The sequence below is a fragment of the Oryzias latipes genome, chromosome 11 (genome assembly GCF_053564925.1).
Source record: "Oryzias latipes strain Hd-rR chromosome 11, Olatipes_Hd-rR_3.1".
In the NCBI taxonomy this organism is placed as follows: Eukaryota; Metazoa; Chordata; class Actinopteri; order Beloniformes; family Adrianichthyidae; genus Oryzias; species Oryzias latipes.
The window spans coordinates 16,995,962-17,015,165 of record NC_136247.1 but is presented as its reverse complement, the minus strand read 5'-3'; the positions used below and the strand labels follow the sequence as shown (position 1 = coordinate 17,015,165).

General features: G+C 37.8%; 1 protein-coding gene across 19 annotated transcripts in view; it reads left to right on the top strand.

The window, feature by feature from the left end:
- The window catches only part of adgrb2 (adhesion G protein-coupled receptor B2), a 317,335-nt gene that overhangs the window by 189,800 nt on the left and 108,331 nt on the right, over positions 1 to 19,204 (top strand). For all 19 annotated transcript variants that reach the window (XM_078954906.1, XM_078954905.1, XM_078954908.1 and 16 more), the window contains 4 exons: positions 634 to 742; positions 935 to 1,081; positions 12,364 to 12,445; positions 14,847 to 14,949. In XM_078954906.1, coding sequence (XP_078811032.1) covers positions 634 to 742; positions 935 to 1,081; positions 12,364 to 12,445; positions 14,847 to 14,949 — 441 coding nt within the window. The remainder of the gene's footprint in view (positions 1 to 633; positions 743 to 934; positions 1,082 to 12,363; positions 12,446 to 14,846; positions 14,950 to 19,204) is intronic.

Sequence of the window (19,204 nt, the reverse complement as noted above, 5' to 3'; positions counted from 1 at the left end):
AAAAATTGTATTTGATTGTGAATCAGGAGTAGACAAAAATGCCATTTAAACAAGGTCGTATTGGTTACATAGAAAAGTTCCCTCCTCCTTTCCATTCAGATGCATCCACTTGCAGACAAATAGATCCATGTGCTTCTTCATTTTCCTCGTCCAAGCTGGCATCTGGATCAAAACTCTAAATGGCTGGATAGCTACAATATTACTTGCGATTTTTTTTGCACCAGTAATGTTAATAGGGGTGTGAGGGGTTATGTAAGCTTGAAGGAAAGCATGTGAACAGAGAGCTCTCAGCAAAAGGGAATCCTGCCCACAACTCAGAGGCAAATTTCCTCCTGCCAGTCTGCAGAAAATATGTCTTCGAAAACTGTACAATTAAAAGACCACTGGGAAAGCTTTCACAATAGTTTAAAAGATGCCTGGAGTGGGTCTTTAAGATGACTTCTGTTTATTTGTCACCTGGATCTTTAGAAAATGTTTTAAGAAATGATTAACAAAACAAATGTTCTGCCTCATGGTCATGGCTTTAATCCTGCAACATTCTTAAAATACTATTTGAGATGCTCTAGGCTGTGACATAGTCTGCTCTAAATTCATTATGAGCATGCTCACTCCTTTTCAATTTCTCTTTTACAGGTCGCTCCCGGTGCTGCTCTGCTGATGAGGATTTTAGAAGATTTCATTCACCTCATTGGCGAAGCCCAAAAACCTTTTCAAAGTTTCCTGGTGGTGACGAATAATCTCAGTGAGTGAAATTGTGTCAAATTATAGCATGCTAATAATTTTTGGCACTAATTAATCAGTGTTTATGACATCCATTTCCTGGTTTGCATCTATTGTTTTCCGTGTTCTAACTCTTTTTCTCCCTGTTGTGCTTTCTTGCTTTGAGTTTTCACTCCAGACATTAACAGCTTTTCGGTATCTCTTGTTTGCTCAGTGGTAACCATCCAGAGAGAGCCCGTATCAGCAGTATCCAGTGATATCAACTTCCCCATGAAAGGCCGGAGGGGAATGAAGGACTGGGCCAGGACCTCGGAGGATAAGCTCTACATCCCTAAAAAAGTTTTCACCAGTCCGACTGAAGGTGAGCAACTCATTTTGTAAATGAGCTGGTGGGAATTAGTTTAGATTTTTCCATTTTTGTACCTAATCTGCTCTGATCATTGCATTGATTTAAATGTTTTACACTTGTTTCTACACAAACAGAATAATTCAGAGCTACCAGTTTTGGGTGCAGTCTCCTAGCATTTCTGGCTTTTATTCATTTGCAGCATTGCTTACACATGCTGCCAAATCAGTTGTGCTAGCATGGCTATGTAATTGTATGGACCTAGAAAAGCATCTGATTCAGGCAAGTTTTATAGTTTCTCATTACTGTGAACTTAGCGCACAGCTAAATGTAAATAAACTACAGGGCAGGCGATGTGGGCCTGAAGTTAAATGCTCTGTGTAAAATGTTAACTCTTGGCTTGTTTGGGGAAAACCTGTAGACAGAAGTGAATGCAGCTTTTCAAAGTAAGAGTTTTTTTTCTTTCTATGACCAAAGTCAGACTAAACTAACTGGTAGATGACTAAGTAATCCTCAAAGATCTTAAATGGTAATGCTAGAATGGATTTTACATACACTTTTGAATAAATGACTATTGGTTTTAAGAAAATGAAATGTGTTAACGGCTGTTCAAACAGAAAATTTTTTAGGACATATTTTTAACCATATCAAATAATCAAATGTCTAGCTCAGCTTATCACTGGGTAACTATCTTGAAATTCAGCTTACTGTTGATCACCAAATAACATTCTCCATGTACAGAAACCCATGGAAGCAACATTTGCAGGAAAAAAGGAATTAGGAATACCTTTGATTAGTGCTGTCATGCAATTACATTTTTGAGCGATTAATTAATCCTGACCTGTAATTAACTCATCTAATTAATCTCTTTTTAATTCAATCTAATGATTGCTGTATAAATCCTCATTTTTAGGTATTTTAAATTAAATTTGTGACATCCTGGTGCAGTACAAATTTAAAATACAACTAAAAAAAATTAATGAAGACTATCTAATTCAAACCTTTACTTTTACAGCAACAAGTGGCATTTTTTTCAAACTCGAACAATAAAGAAAAAAGCAAAACACAAGAACTAAAATTAGTAGGAACACGTTTCTGAGCTTTAAAAACATTTTTTTAGTACAAACGTCTTATTACGGTTTCCATTCCGATGTGATCAACCCTTCGTGTTATTTTAAGATAACAAATGCCTCTAGGGGCTTTATCCCTTACATAATATGAGTCGTGGCAATGTTGAGGTCGGTTCTTTTAGGAAGTACAAAGTCGCACATTGATGATGTCACTGCAGCAGCAGATGTGCACTGCGCGCTGAATACACAGACACCGAGACCCTGAGAGCAATCTGAAACACATTTTCACTTGAGTTCAAGTACAACGTTCAAGCAAATGTAAAGTTGAACCCTTATTTTTTATATTTAATACAATGACAATAGTTATAGATTAGAAATAAGATTAACGCGATAGGAAACATGTGTGCAAGCGTTTTTTTACTACCAACCTCCAGCCAGTGACAACATTCAGTGGTTTGAGTCAAATCCAGTTTCAGATGTGTTTAGCCTACTGTCCTCTTTTATTTCCCACAACAACAACAACCACCACACACACACACATAAACACACACTAAGGTAACGCGTAGAATGATTAACCAAAATGATGCAATGTAGACCCAATGTGTAAAATAATCCCTTTCTTGTCTTCAGAACAGATCACTAAAACCTCTGTTTTGTCCTGGTTTAACTGTAGGAAGTTCTCTGCCATCCATGACTTAATGTCTAAAGTGCATTTTAAGAGTATGTTGACTAACTCTTCGTCATCAGGAGACACATGAATGTATAGTTGTGTATCATTAGCATAGCTGTGAAAAAAACGCTATGCCTCCTAATGACATCCCCAAGTAGCAGCATACATTGATCAAAAAGACCTTTGAGGAGTATGTGTATTTACATAAAATCTTCGGTCTGCGAGATAGGATTAAAACCACTTCAGAACAGCACCAGAAATGCCCAAACCTCTCAGCCTGTTGAGTAAAATATTTTGATCTACTGTGTCAAATCCAGCACTCAGATCCAGTAAGACCAGGACTAAGAGTTTCTGACCGTCCAGTTGAAATACAATATCATTTACTATTTAACAAGGGCTGTCTATGTTGTGTGGTTGTTCTAAAACCAGACTGAAACTTTTCAAAGAAGTTAATTTTATTTAAAAACTCATTGACTTGGATTACAACTGAATTTTCAATCATTTTACTAAAAAATGGTAAGTTGGATACCGGTCACTAATTATTATAGTTGCATGGATCTAAATTACTCTTCTTCAGAAGAGGCCTCACTACTGTCGTTTTAAAAGCAGCAGGAAAAGACATCTATCGAAAGAGAGTAACTTGCAATATTTAAAAGCTCAACTCAAAGAAGTCAAAAAATGTTTTTACTGGGGGGATTTGGTCTAAAAGGCAGGTGGTTGGATTTAAACTGGGAGAAAACCCGACCAAGTGCCGCAGCATCAACCAGGACAAAACTTTCTAGTGTTTCCTCTGATAAATGCAATGCTATATGGAGTGATATTTCTGCCACCATGTTGCACAAAAAACTTTTTAAGTTGAACACAAAACTTTCTAAGTTTTTTGCTCAAAAAATTTTTTTTGCTCAAATTTTTTTTTTTGCTTTCAAAAACGTTGTTTGCGTTTGCAAAACACATTTTTTTACGTGCGTTGTGTCAAATCTCGCTGAGCGCGACTTAGCGTGATATGACTGCCAATGGCATCGCCAAAAAGAAATTCGCATGCGTTGTGTGTCATCTCACTTTTTTCCTATCTTTGCTAAGTTAAGTTTCGGTTTGACGTGACCAAACTGCCATCAAACAGCTGCTGATTGGTCCAGATTCTAACCAATCAAGTGTCTCTGTCTCATATTGACGGTACTCCGAGGCAGACATTGACTTCGGACTTTGTGTCGGTGTGGGTACCGGATGTTCTCGGGTTGCCGGATGTTCTCGGGGTCCTTCGGGGTCCTTCCAATGAGTTATATCACTAGAGGAGACATCCCGTGGTTCCTCATGGGAGGAGAGCACCGCCATCTTGGTGAGGTCAAGTTTTGAAGACCAAACCACTTTTATAACATTTAATAAAGAGCTCTGTTTTTGCTTTCAATCGCTTCATTATATGAAAAACAACAATGGCTTGAAACTGCTTAGTTTTGTTCAGAAATACAAACTTCACGAGTACCCCTAACTTAACTAGTATTAGACTAAGATTTTTTCTATGTTCCTTTCTTTTATTTTACTTATGTTTTTATTTATTTGTGTGTTATGTTCATTGTTTCTTTTTTTCCCCTCTTTTGTTTATTATCTATGTCAATATGTTATATTTGGCAATGGTGACTGATCTTCGAGGCAATATTGATTACATCGTTATTGTTCGTTGTTAACGTTAATGTCATTGTTAATGTATGATACCGCAATTGTCAATAAAGTTTTAAAAAAAACTTAGCGACGTTAACTCATTGGTCGTGGCAACTTACAGCCAATCAAATAGTGTGACGTCATCATTGGTCGAAGGACCCTGAAGGACCCCGAGAACATCCGGTACCCACACCGGTTCTGTTCATACGAGGTTCTGCCGTTTTCAACCACTCTGGCCCGTTTGTCTCAGAGTAAAACCCAGAAGGAGCAGCAAAGCAGCTAAAATAAAACAGAGTTTAGTATTTATTCATGTCTGTGTAGAGACCAACGTGTTTAAAACGTCTGCAGCAAAAGAAAAAAAAACGTCTGAGCTCCGACTCCATCCAGCCGGAAGAAGTTAAACTTTTTAAGATTTGTATCTGAACTTTTGTTTTATTTTAATAAATTATTGTTGAAATATTAAGAGAAAATAGCATTTTTGATGACTAATATTTTTAAACTTTGGACAAACGCTCACAAATTCTAAAACATGAGACACTGGTGAAAATTTACATAAAAGTTAAAAATGCTTCTTCTGATAAATGCATTGAGTCTCCTGTGGTGAGCCATCATTCTTTTGCTTATTATTGCTGTTCATCTGATCCCAAACACGTGTGCAGCATTAAATAAATGTGCTTTAAATTTTTTATTGTTTTGTTTTAACAAACAGACCTTAAAGAAAATCACACTTTTCACTAATATTTTGCTCTGCAGGATTCACAGATCAAACAGACCTGTTGATGTAATGTCAGCAGATAAACTATACAGTTTCAGGAGATCCTCAGCCATAAATTCACAAATCTGACTTCATAAAAATGAACGAATGCTAAAAAAAATAAAGTATGAATTATTTAAAAAGTGAAAACGTGTTCATCCAAAAATGAGGGTAAAAAGAGCTGGTTCAGCCTCTGAGCCTCGGCAGCAGACACCATGTTAGATTCATATGGGGATTTGACTGGTTAGAATCTGGACCAATCAGCAGCTGTTTGATGGCAGCTTGGTCACGTCAAACCGAAACTTAACTTAGCAAAGATACGAAAAAAGTAAGATGACACACAACGCATGCGAATTTCTTTTTGGCGATGCCAGTGGCAGTCATATCACGCTAAGTCGCGCTCAAAGTAGTCAGCAAAATCAAAGATAAGACAAAAGCGAGATTTGACACAACGCACGTAAAATAATGTGTTTTGCAAACCCAAAAAACGTTTTTGAAAGCAAAAAAAAAAAAAATTTTGAGCAAAAAAAATTTTTTTGAGCAAAAAACTTGGAAAGTTTTGTGTTCAACTTAGAAAGTTTTGTGTGCAACATAGTGGCAGAAATATCACTCCATAATGCTATAGGTTCATTAAAATCAACACCTTTTTTTACTTAAAAGACTAGATCTAAAACCATTGATTTTACTCCTTAAGTGGTCTGCAGAACTCTCACATGTAGCATCCGATGATCGTTTCATGTATTTGTGGTGTTGTTCTGTGAATAAAACAGCCACACTTATGAGTTTCACCATAAGTGAGTTTTTATAAAGAGCATCATTTTAAGAACACAAATATTGACCCAGGAAGGTTTGGAGCAAAAAATTCTGAGGAGAGAAAAGTCTGTAAGAGATACAAAAGTACGCATTTTATAGTAGATAAAAACATTACAGTGGCAGTGGCCATCCACCAACAGTAAAGGCAAAGGTCACATCCCTCAGGATATTGCACTGGCAGCCTTTTCTTTTTCCTTTTCTTGGTACTCCCTTCCCCTTTCCAAATTAAAGTGCAAAGAGGCTGCGGGCAAAAAGAGCAAAGCTCCTCCTGGTATCAGACTGCCACTCTCTTTGGGCCAAACTCCATAGGTTTTCCTGCATTGACCTTGATTTTTTGGGGGGTTTCGACTTGTGTTTTTTTTAAGACACCCCGTCATTGCCCTTTGTTAGCTTTTTTTTTTTTTCTAAGTTAGTGCACACCAAGGTGGTCCATACCTCTTAATTCCCTCATTTTTCATCTAGGCATGTCTATTTTTGGCTTCTCTTTTATCTAAAATCCAAAATTTGATTAGTATTGAAGACATCCTAAAAAGCTTGACTGGACTGATGTTTGCCCCCCTTACTACGCACAATTTGTTCACCTTAACTGCCGACCATTTAGTCATTTTTTGGTGCTCATATTTTTGGACTAAATTGTAGCTTGAACTGTTTTATAGCAATAAAAGTCCCCTTTAACATTTTACTGGGGCTTTTTAGGATCATCACCATATGCAAATGCCCTTTTGATGGCAGTGGTATACTTTGCCATCCAAAGTGCACATATCATTTGAAACTACTGGTACTCTGTTCCTCTTTTCAATTTGTGACTTTAACTGATGAAGTATTTGGCTGATGCAGGTCTGTTTGTTTGGTTCCTTCACCCCACAACAGTCTTTCATACTCGAAAAAACAATCCATTTAGTGCAAGGGTGCTCAAACTTTTTTGGCCATGTAAGTTACTTTTGAGACGACAATGTCTCGAAGATCTACCTATATATATATATGTATATAAATATATGTATATATGGTATTTTGATATTAAAATACTGTTTACTATACATAGTATTATGAACAATTAATACATTACATTGTTTATGTACTGATAATTAAAAAACTACACAGTAAGAGTACACAAAGATCCTTTTGTATTAACAGATGAGGCAGATGAGGTTTTTTTACAAAAACAGAAAGTAGCGACTATCGTGAGGAGCGCGTGCCACGGAAAGGGGGGGGGGGGTTTATGGAGCAGGAGGAGATTCACGGGGCGAAACACTCCAGTCGTCCGGAGTGGTCTTCTGCCGGGAACTTGATGTGCCGTGGGGCAAGTAACGACTTTCTAATGACTGAATTTGCGCTCAGTGTATTTAAACAGTGACGTATGTATCAGAGGATGTTCGATTGGCCGTTCTACTTGTCAATCAAGTCCCGTATTTCTCTGTGAGGATTTTGATTCACTGGCAGATTTTTTAGGAGTACTCTTTTAGTTTTGTGGTTGTTTATCTTTGCTGGCCTGCGATCTACCCTCATGTCTTTGAAGATCGACCGGTCGATCGCGATCGACGTAATGAGCACCCCTGATTTAGTGGATGCACAGGTAAAAGCTGGAGCCAATGCACACAGGTTCATGCTCTGCTTTAGTGAGCACAGGCTGGGACTGTTCTTCACAGGTTTATCAAGGTGATAAACTCTGCTCCATTCACTGCATCTCACCCGACATATATCTAAACTGCAGGCTCTATCCCAAAGCCATGCAAACGCAGACCTATTTTTGCAGAGAAAAACCTTTGCCCAATGTCAGTGCATGCTTCCTAAAGCTGACCAGACAAGCATAGCTTTGCCACAAGTCACTTTAAATAAGACCAGATGTTATTGGGTGGAACTGTCATTATTTACACCGCATTAGGGATTTGTGAGATTTACAGTGAAACTCATTTAGCTAATTGCTGTGGAAGATTATTCCATGGATAGTCATTAGGACTTAATGGTCAAGTGTATTTCTTCAAATGAGAGATATGTTTAAGCTGATGAATGAAAACAGTGTGGGGGAGAAGGCCTGAGGCTCAATTTCATCAAGAACTACATTGTAGCTGGTAAAGTCAAAAGTCCTAGCAGTCTCAATAATTTTACAACCCTTGAAAAGAAGGAAAACCTGTCAGCTGTCACTTAGACGATGTCACCCTGGTTTTTAACACAAGTGCTGGGGTTTCCAGGTTTCAACGTTATTCTGATCTGCGTACAAATATGTTTGAATGAATTGGTTTGAGCAGACCAAGTCCCACTCCGATTATCTTTGAATCTATTGTAAAAAAAAAAAAAAAAAAATCTACTCAGTGATTTTTTAAATTATGATTGCGCCATTTTTAGACAAAAAAAACCCAGAGAAGCAGCCGTTCATTAAAAGTTAATCTCAAAGTTGTGGGTGGGACTGTTGGTGCAGAACAACCCCGACTTCTGATTTCATCAAGAAGATGTCACTTTAAGCCAATGCATCATGGGAGATCAAAATCAACAATATTGTGATGATCTTTGTTTTTTTTTTATAAATTGATGATTTGTTTTGTTTTATGTATTGATGATTACTAAAAATGTAAAATACCAATCTTTATTGATTCCTTCGGTCTCATTCATAAAGAGCATTTTTGTTATTTAGGTAGCATTTTATAGCAAAAATAAATAAAAATAAAACCAACATTAGAATTACAGTAAACAAAAGAGATATTGTTTTCTTTTTCTGTTTTATTTAGTATGCCTCTATTGCAAAAACGCTCTTTGGTGATTGGATGTTCAGACGTTCAACACACTTCAGGAAAGAGAGTTTTGTTGATGTTGCTGTGTTGAAGAGGTGACACCCAAGCATCATAATATGATTAGCCTGACATTAGTCATTAGAGGATACCAACTATGGAATATTTACCTCTATTTTTGGAAACTAGAAAAGCAATGACTCATCCCTGATCACAACTGAAACAGGGTAAAGAAAATCACCTATGCACATTTTCCCATCATCTTCCAACAGTTTGTAGTTTTATCTCTGTATATTTGGCTTCTAGGGTAGATGTTCAGAATATTCTTATTGTAGAATTAACGCTGAGAATCTTAATATGTAAATCTAAGGGTTAGTTCACAGTTGCTATTGGAAATGAGAAAAAAACTACTTTCTTTTTCTTTCTCTGATTAGTAAAACTATTTTCTTTGCTGTGCATTGATGCATTCTAAAAACCCATTGGAATTCAAGAAGGGTATAAAAAAAGAATTACTTGTAGAAAAGCTGTGTGGATGTAGCGTTCATTAATAATTAAAACAGTAAATTCTGGCGGAACATCAACTCTGAGCATATCTTTTCCTGATAAATGGCATATTAAAGTTTGCAGCTGGTGACTGGTGGTTTGCCATTTTGCCTGATTGCAGCTGACCACCAATCATTCGGATGCTCAGTGAGGGGAAAGTGACGAAAAGTCTGTCAGTAGGAAATTGGAGTTTTGTGACTGAGTGCTTTTGTTGTATTAATCATCCCCAAGTGCAGGGGTGCCATCCGCTCACACGCTGATTTACCATTTACCCATAATACACTGACTCCCTCATTTGCATGCTTTCACAGACTCTGTCCAATTAGACTCCATCAAATTCACAGGGTGTTGAAATGTATTGAACATTTTGCCTCCTGAAAACCCTGTCATTGTCTTTTTTTCATCCTGTTGATGATTTTTCTCATACCCTTATTTGTTTTTCCTTTCACACCAGTAAATAATTACATTTAAAGTCCTACTCCAATCATCTTTAATCCAGTGTTTTTCAACTGTTCTTGAAACAAGGTACAGTTTTTCCTTGACAAAGTCCTGGTTTCCCCTCCAGTTTATTAAAATGCAATTTAATGTAAACTTCACATAAACCAAATGAAATGACATACTTCCCAAACTGTAAATTAATTTTAAATATTTTTTATGTTTTTACAAGAGCACTTTTTTTAATTATTATATCATAGACCAAGATTATATTTAAATTTAATTGTAACAAAAAAAATGTATTCATTTTTTCTGATCAAATTGTTTCATTTTTGTTAAATGTGTCTGTTGGCCACTTATACCTATTCTTTTTCTTTTATTTTTTTTACTTGTATTACTTCTATTAAAACTTAACTAAAGTCTGAAATTGACTTTGTCCTTTAATCTGGACATTATTAGAAAGCAGCTGTTTTTTTTCTTTCGGAAAGATGATATGGACCGAACACTGGAATTGCAACAAAAACCTTGAGGGAGAACTAAACAGTTTTCTTGTTTTCATCAAGAAGTTTTACAAACTGTTCGCCTTTTTTTGTGCTTCATGACAGTGACCAGCAGCGCAGTAAGAGAGGCCGTCGAATTAACCATATGCATCATGGAAATTGTAGTGAACGTCTCTGGGCTTCATTATTTTATTCACTTTTTAAACGCTCTGACACCGGATCTCGCGGAGAGCTACTAGGGGTGCACGGATCCCCAGCTCCGTTTCTGCACAGACGTGTACCGCAAATGCCCCCTCCACTCTCTTTACATCAAATGTGATTTGCACATCAAATTTGTTTTAACCCGTGTGGGAGGAGCTACCGTCAAAAGTTTTTCTCGCCCTTCTTATTAAAGACACGGAAGACGTTGAGAGACGTTGAGGTGCATTTATAACAGTTTGCATGTTCTCCCCGTGTATGCGTGGGTTCTCTCCGGGGACTCCGGCTTCCTCCCACTGTCCAAACACAAGCTTCATGAGTAAATTTGTCACTCTAAATTGTCCCTAGGTGTGAGTGTGAGTGTGCATGGGCGTGTGATTGTGGCCCTGTGACAGACCGGCAACCTGTCCAGGATGTCCCCAGCCTTTGCCCACACGTGGCCGGGATAGGCTCCAGCAGCCCCGTGACCCCGACAGGGATCTAACAGATTAGAAGATGAGCTCCAGCAACCTACAGAGTTTTGGAACCTGGACCATTGTTGATGAACACAGAGCAGATATTCTGGTGATGATAAATGTTTTTGGATTAGGAAATTAGTAATTTCCTGATCATCGGCACACTACTTGAAAACACTGCTTCACTTTAACTATTTTCAAAACGTTCCCAGTGGTCTTTTAATCATAATTATGCAGTTTTTAGCCAAAATATAAAAAACAAAAACAGTACAGAGCTCATGCCCCACCCAGTGTATTTCTATGTCACAAATAGGCTGCATTTTTTTCATTAGCTTCTAAATCACAACGATTTCAATAAAGACATATTCAGAAATGTAGCGTCATTGTTCATTATTTTTATATATGTCCTCTATCATTAGAACATATTAATAACACCAAAAACATAGATTTTCATTGTAGTGGGACTTTAAAGTGATTTTTCATGCCTAGTTTTTTTGTTTCTTTTGGGTTGAAAAGCAAAACAGCAACCTACCTACCCTTTTTTGCTGCTTATTTCAACCACCTTCAGTGAGACAAAGTGACATTTACAGGACGACAAGCTGTTTCTTTTCTTCTCAGCGAAGAATATACAGCGATGGCAGATAAATCGGAGTGAAGAATTTCCGCTAAAACTGTGAAGCAGAAAAAAAATGGTGCAAACAACAACAAAGCCTGTTGAGGAGAAAAGGAAGCCATGTGGCTAAGTTAAGAACAAAGACACAGGCTAAAGGTGCTCAAAATCCTTGTTTTACTTCATTTAACACAAGTTTGAAGCATCACATTCACTGAAGTTAGCTTTATAAATGTTGTGTTAACAGCAGGTGTTCTACTAGTGTCTCAAAGTGACACAGCTGACATCTCCACCCACATAAAGTGTGAAGCCACATCATGCCCTGGCTTATTTTTTTTATTTTATTTTTTTGGGACTTGGAAGCATAATTAGACTGAATGTGTAAAACGCAGCTGTCAGGCGCTGAGCGTCGGACTTGTTACTGTGATGTAGTCAACAGAGCATTTGTCAACAAGCTTAATAGCACATGTAAATAAACCAAAAGTCAGAGACAAAATGTGCACATAATTGTTTCACTGTTTCACAGATGACAGCAGCTCATCACAACCGAGCCTTCAGAATTTTGCTTCATTCATTTCATTCTGATCTGCATCTCCTGCTTTATTTTCCTGTTTTGCATAAAAGCATCAATTACTTTTCAATATACTTATTATAGACAGTGTTTACAAATAGTCATCCCAGCAGAGTTTTAAGTTTCCTCCTTTTAAATATGAAAAGTACATTTTCTATAAATGTATCTTTTTTTTTACGGGAAGAGGACGCTGCCTGGGCACTATGTCGACCAATTTCTTGCAATGCTTTTAGTATATATATATTAAAAAAAAACTGCACCTCCTTTGCTGACCTCTGTAAACTCGTCTTTTCTTACAGAACCAGAATCCGAAACCACCATGTACTATGTCATTGGAGCCATCCTGTACAGGACTCTGGGCCTCATCTTACCCGCACCAATGTAGGTTCTTCATCATTTTTTTATCCTTTCAACTTTCTATATATTCCCATGAACTCTTCTTGTGAATTTATTTTTTTCCCCCATGTCCCTTTTATGCACATTTTCTGCCTTTTTTGGATTCTAAACAATACCAGCCTCCACTTTTCCAAGTCTTTTCTTTCTTTTTTATGATTTCTGTCTGGGTTTTTTTCTACCTCAGGTGATAAAAATGTACTTTTTTTTTTTTTTTACTAGATGTTTTTTGTAACTTCTGCATTGGTTGTGTGCTTTTTGAGAGGTTATGAAAGGCTGGGAATAACAGCAAGCCTAATGGGTTATGAAACCTGCCCAGAACTCACAAAAATAGAAGTTAGAGGAAGTATGGGGGGGTTGTTGGAAGTCCTCTGTGATATTGTGTTTGTGCAGGCCCCGGGCCTTTTTTTCAGGTCAGTGCTCTTGATTGTGGATGAGCTGAATCTGTTAAAATCCTGTTCCACTCTCTAGCTCTGCTGAATGTTAATAGGTGCAGCACTGGGTTGTAAGTGAGGAACTGTGTTGAGCTCTCATTAGGTAGTTTTAATCTTTTGTGTATCATTTTCAAACTCACCCAGCAGTCTTGTAAAACATAAATATGCACAGCTTGTACAGCCATAAAAAAAAACAATATACTGCCATTTCCAATTCAAAGATGTTGTCTATAAGCATGTAATAAAATATAAATCATAGTTGTTGGCTCCGTGCACTACAACAATAACCTACATATTTTAATATACATATTAACGACCATCTCCCATTAAAAAGCTGTGTTTCTGCTAGTTGCATCCTGATTGGGTGTTGAGCTTGTCAATCAGTGTCCTCCGTGCTTTAACTCCTGTATGCGTTCAGTTTGCCAGATCTACATAAATCTTTGATTGCAGGCAGGTCTTTATTATTTCCTATATTGAACTGATTTTCTACGAAAGTTTGACACAAGTGAAAATGGTAAAAATGTTCTGTCTGTCTGTTCTGTTCTGTCGGAGAATAAAGTATGTGGTGAGGAGTTTTAATTGCCTTAAAACCTCTGTAACCCTACCTTGCAGATTTCACCTTTCACCTCATTTTTAGAATGCAACCCCCCTGCATTAAACGAGGGAACATTGTAATAAAATGGAGTAATAAAATGTCCCTGGAAGCCTAAAAACTCTTCTTTTTGTATTTGGAGTTATGCCAAAAGTGAAAGATTCTAAGCAGCACAGCGGACAGACTTGCATGTTTCACCTCTTGAAAGCCTAAACAGCTGTTCAACCTTTTGACTGTTCAAGGAAAATTTTTGGCTTTATAGGAAATTAGAATTTCTTTCAAAGTAAAAATCTGAAATTAGGTCTTTCAGGACACACAATAATTTGAAAGTCATATTCTTATTTAGTGAATTTTCGACATTCATTGTAACAGAGTCAACATGGTGCAAGGCATTACGCCCAAAGACACAAATCCGGATGTGCTTTCTGAAGTTATTTAAAAGTAAGTTTGCAAATTGAAATTTAGGGTTTCTTTCAGGTGCTGTGCGATGGTGTAGTGGTTAGCACCCGTGCATGGTTCAAATCACACTTGGGTCCTCTCTCTGTGGGGTTAGCATGTTCTCTCTGTGCATGTGTGGTTTTTTTACTGTTTTCACACCGGCCTCAGAAGCACATGTTGACGCGACCAAGTCTAACAAAAAGTTTGTGTAAACGTGCATATGTGGAACGCGTAGCTATGTAAGTTCTTAAGTTCACTTACAGGCTTCCATTCAATGACCATGCGTTAAAAGTTAAACCGGTTGAACTTTGACCAATTAGGGACTCCGATTTGGTAGTGACACATAAGTGGCGTCCTTTTTATTTCATGGAAGTGGCAATCATTTGAAAATGAATCATGAGGGAGTAATGAATAACTGTGCTTTGTGGCTTGACGGAATGACATGACACCAAGTCTTTTAGACATCAGAAAAGAGATGTGAAAGAAAAAGCCTGGAGCAAGATTTACGGGTTTTGCACCAGTTTGACATTTCACACCAAGTCTCTTTAACTGTAGGTAGTGACCATGCTCTAGCATCGGGTCTAGTATGAACACCATAATATAGAAGCGCTTTCAAGAACCCACATTTAGCGTGTTCTTAAATGTGTGACGCATGCCCAGTGTGTCCATAGCATTAGTTGTCAATGTGATTGTGGTTACCCATGTCTGTCTGGGGCTGCAATGGACTGACGACCTATCCAGGATGTGCCCCATCTTAGTCCAACAGTAGCTGGGTGGGCTCCAGCAGCTCTACAGGATGGGTGGGTTTCTTAGTAACTGTTGAATCAGGGTCTGTTTTCTTCTTTTTGTGCATCTGTGAACAACTGACTGATGTCCAACTATATATAACTTAAAGCATATGTCCATGCGCTTGTATTTTTTGCAGTCCTCCTGCGGTGATCAACTCAAAGATCCTGACAGTGACAGTGCGACCAGAACCACAGCTCAGCGAGCCCATGGTGGAGTTGGAGCTTTCGCCACTGATAAATGTAAGTTAAGAGACTATGTTTTACCATAAGATACTACAAAAATAAAAACAGTATTTGATTCAGTACAAACCCTGGCAACTAGAGGGGAACTGGTCTCCTAATCCCTTAAAGCTCTCCCGATTTTTATGGGGACTTATTCAAAGAAATCCACCAGATTTCACTGTATTTGTTTATATCAAAGTCCAAACACAAAATAAATTATTCCTTATACAGCACTTTTTTTTTTTAAATACAAGCTTGCATTTCTTATGTATGTATAATTTTATTTGGACTTATAGATGAAGCAAAGCTTGGCCACAAAAATAAATTTGTTTAGCGGGGCTCAGGGCTTTAAAAGATTCTTTTCCCAGCCGACCCGTGTTGCCTCAGTTCAGAGGAAACCGAAAGTGCTGCATGCTGTAAAGCGCTTAAGAGCTCACTGAAATGCCTGAATAAATGCAACCTTTCCGACTTAGTTGTACTGCAGTGTCTCCTGGTGCCTATTTCGTTTATATTACAGTGGAGTGTGTTATTATTAACGACTTGTGGGGTATCATCCTTGGAAATGACTAAGTGCTAGTGTAATGAGAGGCACCCTTTATGACCTCAGTTAGACATAGCTTTCATTAGTAATTCTTAAGAAAAAGGTGATCAAAGAAAATCCGATGGCTCTGCATGTTAAACTCGGACGCATTTATAGATGCACGTGAACCAACAGCCCTGAGTGTGGAAATCTAAAACTGAGGGTCGCATTTTTAACAAATCCCATAAATGTTTTAGTTTCCTTCAACTCTTTTATCCAGAAAAAGAAATTCTAATGATGGATTTTCTATCTACATAAAATAGTCTGTTTTATTCATCTTTTTAACACTTGCTTGGACGAGGATATCTAAATTGGATCCCTACTGTAAACTCCTCATGGTATCCATGCATCCTTCATGCTAATGTATGTGTTTTTATGGCAGAAAAAGAGAGATTTCTTCACTTTCAGTATCCATGACTCACTTTAGGCTTGTTTTGCCATAGAGATCCTTCTTATGCTCCCACCATTCCTTTTACAGTCAAGTCACGATCACAAACACCAATCTGCTTATTTGATGAATGTTGTTTGACTTTTTTGAAGAAAGCTAGAAAAATTACCCAACTGAATTTGTGGAAAAACAGATTAAAATTGTTAATTCAGTTTTAAACCCAGGGCCAATTAAAACCGACTAGACCCTTTTTTCAGGGGTTTGAGATGATGCCCATTGACCAACACAGCAATGAGGTTTTACAGTATTTTTCTTTTTTCTTCCCTTATGATGATCTTAATTATCTGTTTTTTCCATTTTGTCATTCATCAATAGAAATTACGTGTAAAAGCTGCCCAATTACACCATTACTATGTGCTATATGATTAAACTTATATATATATAAAAAAAAAAAAGATTCAGCTTTGAGTCCTTTTTATTTCATGTTGCAACAGCACAGCACTGTGGGAGAGGTCATTGGTGCCGATGTGGCAAATTAAAATGTAATGTTCTTTTAGCCATTACCGTAAGACCTCTCTGCCGGTCTGAAACTTGCCCTCTAAAGCAGTGGTTTCCAACCTTTTTTCAGGCCCCGGACCAGTTTAATGTCAGAGAATATCTTCACAGACCGGTCCGAATGGGGCTGAAGTTTGTGTTTCTTATCTTTAAAAAAAATTCACATTAAAATGATTTTCCCTTTAACGCCAAAGAAGATGCAAACATCCGTATGCTAACTTCCACGTCCAACTTTTAAGGTGTGGTGTCATGCAAAAATCCTTCAGACGCAATGCATTTTGGTCTATATTTGCCGATCTAGTGAGCATCAATGCACACTGGTTTTTGGCTGAGACCTCTGGGAAATTTCCAGGGCACTCGATTTTGAAATTGTAGATTGGGACATCACTACAAAATGTTTGAACGCACTATATAGTGCACTAAATAGTAAGTAGTGAAGGAATTTGGACACAGCCTTGGTGTTTTATTTATTCATTTATTTTTTTATATATAAATAGCAATAACCAGAGGGTGCTGTAGATATGTGTATTAGTATTTGCTTCCGACGACAATGCAGAAGAAGAAGTCCCTCTCAGTCTTACATCGGGCTTGGAGGAAGTATTTGGCTGCCGTGACTTATACTCTGGAGCGGCCTATAGTCTATGGTACTAATATTATGGCACATAATATTTGTTATTTCTAAAACCGAGTTTGATTGTTCCAGTTGAAGTTAGGCACAAAAGCAGCTGCAATGTGGATTTCTCGGGGTTCACTGCATTTCATTTCTGACCTTTTATCTTTGTCATGTTGTCATTTAAAGAACTGCTTTCATAAGTTGATCAGCATATTTTTCTTTTCCTTCCCCCCCCTAAATCTGTGATAATAGAGATTCTGGAGTTGATATGAAAGGGCTTTTAAGAATATAAAATAAAATAATAAAATATAAAATAAGAATATAAAAAAAAAAAAAAAAAACTTTCCTTTTTTTCAAGAAGCTTCTGCTGAGTTGATGATGTTACAAGCAGGGTGTAAGTGTTAAAGAGGACAGCATTGTGGGCGTGCACCCTTTTCACGCCAGCTGAAGCAAACAAGGTGTTTTGTGATTGAAAGCTGAATGCTAGCAGAACTCACAGCCGAATTGCACTCACAGGAACATCTGACGCTTGACAGCTCTCTGTGTGCGAGGAAGAACAAAGCCCTGCCATCCATCAGTCTGCGTCACCCATGCCTCTGATCCTGTGTATGTGAGCATTGCATCATCCCGTCGCCCCAAGTCCAGTAATGGATGTTCTGATTCTTGAGAGAGCGCTTTTAAAAATGTTCAGACATGAATGACCTTGCCTTTAGACTGGCTGGAGTGCGCGTCACCTCCATCACTCCCCACTGCTCTCTTAAAGCAAAGTGAAGCAGTTTCATTCCAGAAGTTTCCTCGGGCTGCAGTTTTCTCACAGTGGACATGATCCTTATTATAGCTCACACACAGACCATGGCTGCTGTAGTCCTGCTCTATTCCACCATTGCCATAAGGGGGAGCTCAAAGGCAAAGTGCTCAAAGCAAGGCTCAGGCATAATCAACAAAGTAAAACAGAAAGAGATCTATTTTCCTCCCTGTCAGCTCTCTAAATGAATGACATCTCAGTTGTGGGCACTCAGCCACCTGCACAATCATTCTTAAGACTTTGTTTTTCCACTGTCAATTCCAAAACAACATCCTTCAGTTATAATGATGTCCAAAATAATTTAAAAAAAATCATGTTTATAACCATCAAGGTAAATGTTGGTTTGAAACAGGGATGTTCAAAGGTTTTTACTAATAGAGACAGATTTGGTGAGGTGAAAAAGCAAATAAACTATTTCCTGAAGATTTGATTGCAATTGCAAACTTTCCTTTAAATAGAAAACAAATACATCTAAATATGCTTTTACCTAAATTACTGTTAACTTTTAGCACCCTTAATTCTCAGTTCACATTGTCAATAGCAGGTCCTGTTTTGTAGTCCCTCTTGATTTTGAACTTTCTAAAAAACAGCCTCGGTCTGCAAATTTCCACTTGTCCTGGAAGCAATGGCCCTCACTGTCAACCTTTCCTTTTTTTATTTACAGTTGACAGTTTAGAAATGAGCTAAAAAGTGTCACAACAGTGTCGCCATAGGTTTACAACGTCATTTAGCCAATCAAAATCAAGAAATTATACACACAGTTTTTCAAAAATGCTGGATATTATTGATTTTAAGAGCCTGCAAGCCGGTGGATACGGGAACACTGGGCGCATTTGGTCTACAGGCCTAACTTCGTTCACGCCTGGTTAAAAATCACAGATAAACAAATGGTGACGAGTGGCTTAAAGATATTGATCCTCTGATTTACCCGTATACGTGTAAATTACACTATGTGTCTATAGACACATAGTGTGTCTTCTTTTGCTACCATGCCTCTCTGTGCTTTGATTACTACACAGTTCAGCTGCCACTTGACCCCCAGAAATCGACTTTTCACTGCAAAGAACCAGTGGATGAAGAATTATCTAATTTTTCTTTTTTCTTTTTTTCATTGGGGGACCGAAGATCTGCTGCACATACCCTGAAGAAACCCATTTTTTCCGCACATATTGTACTTTAATTCTCCTAATTGTTTCCATTTGCTTTAAAAGCAGATCTCCAAAAATGTGAAAGCTCTCCCTAAAGAGAGTGTTTATTGTGTGTGTTCATGTCTGTGAAAACTCCTCTTTTGTGCCTTCCAGTGCTCTCAATCCACATCTCGCACACCTCCTC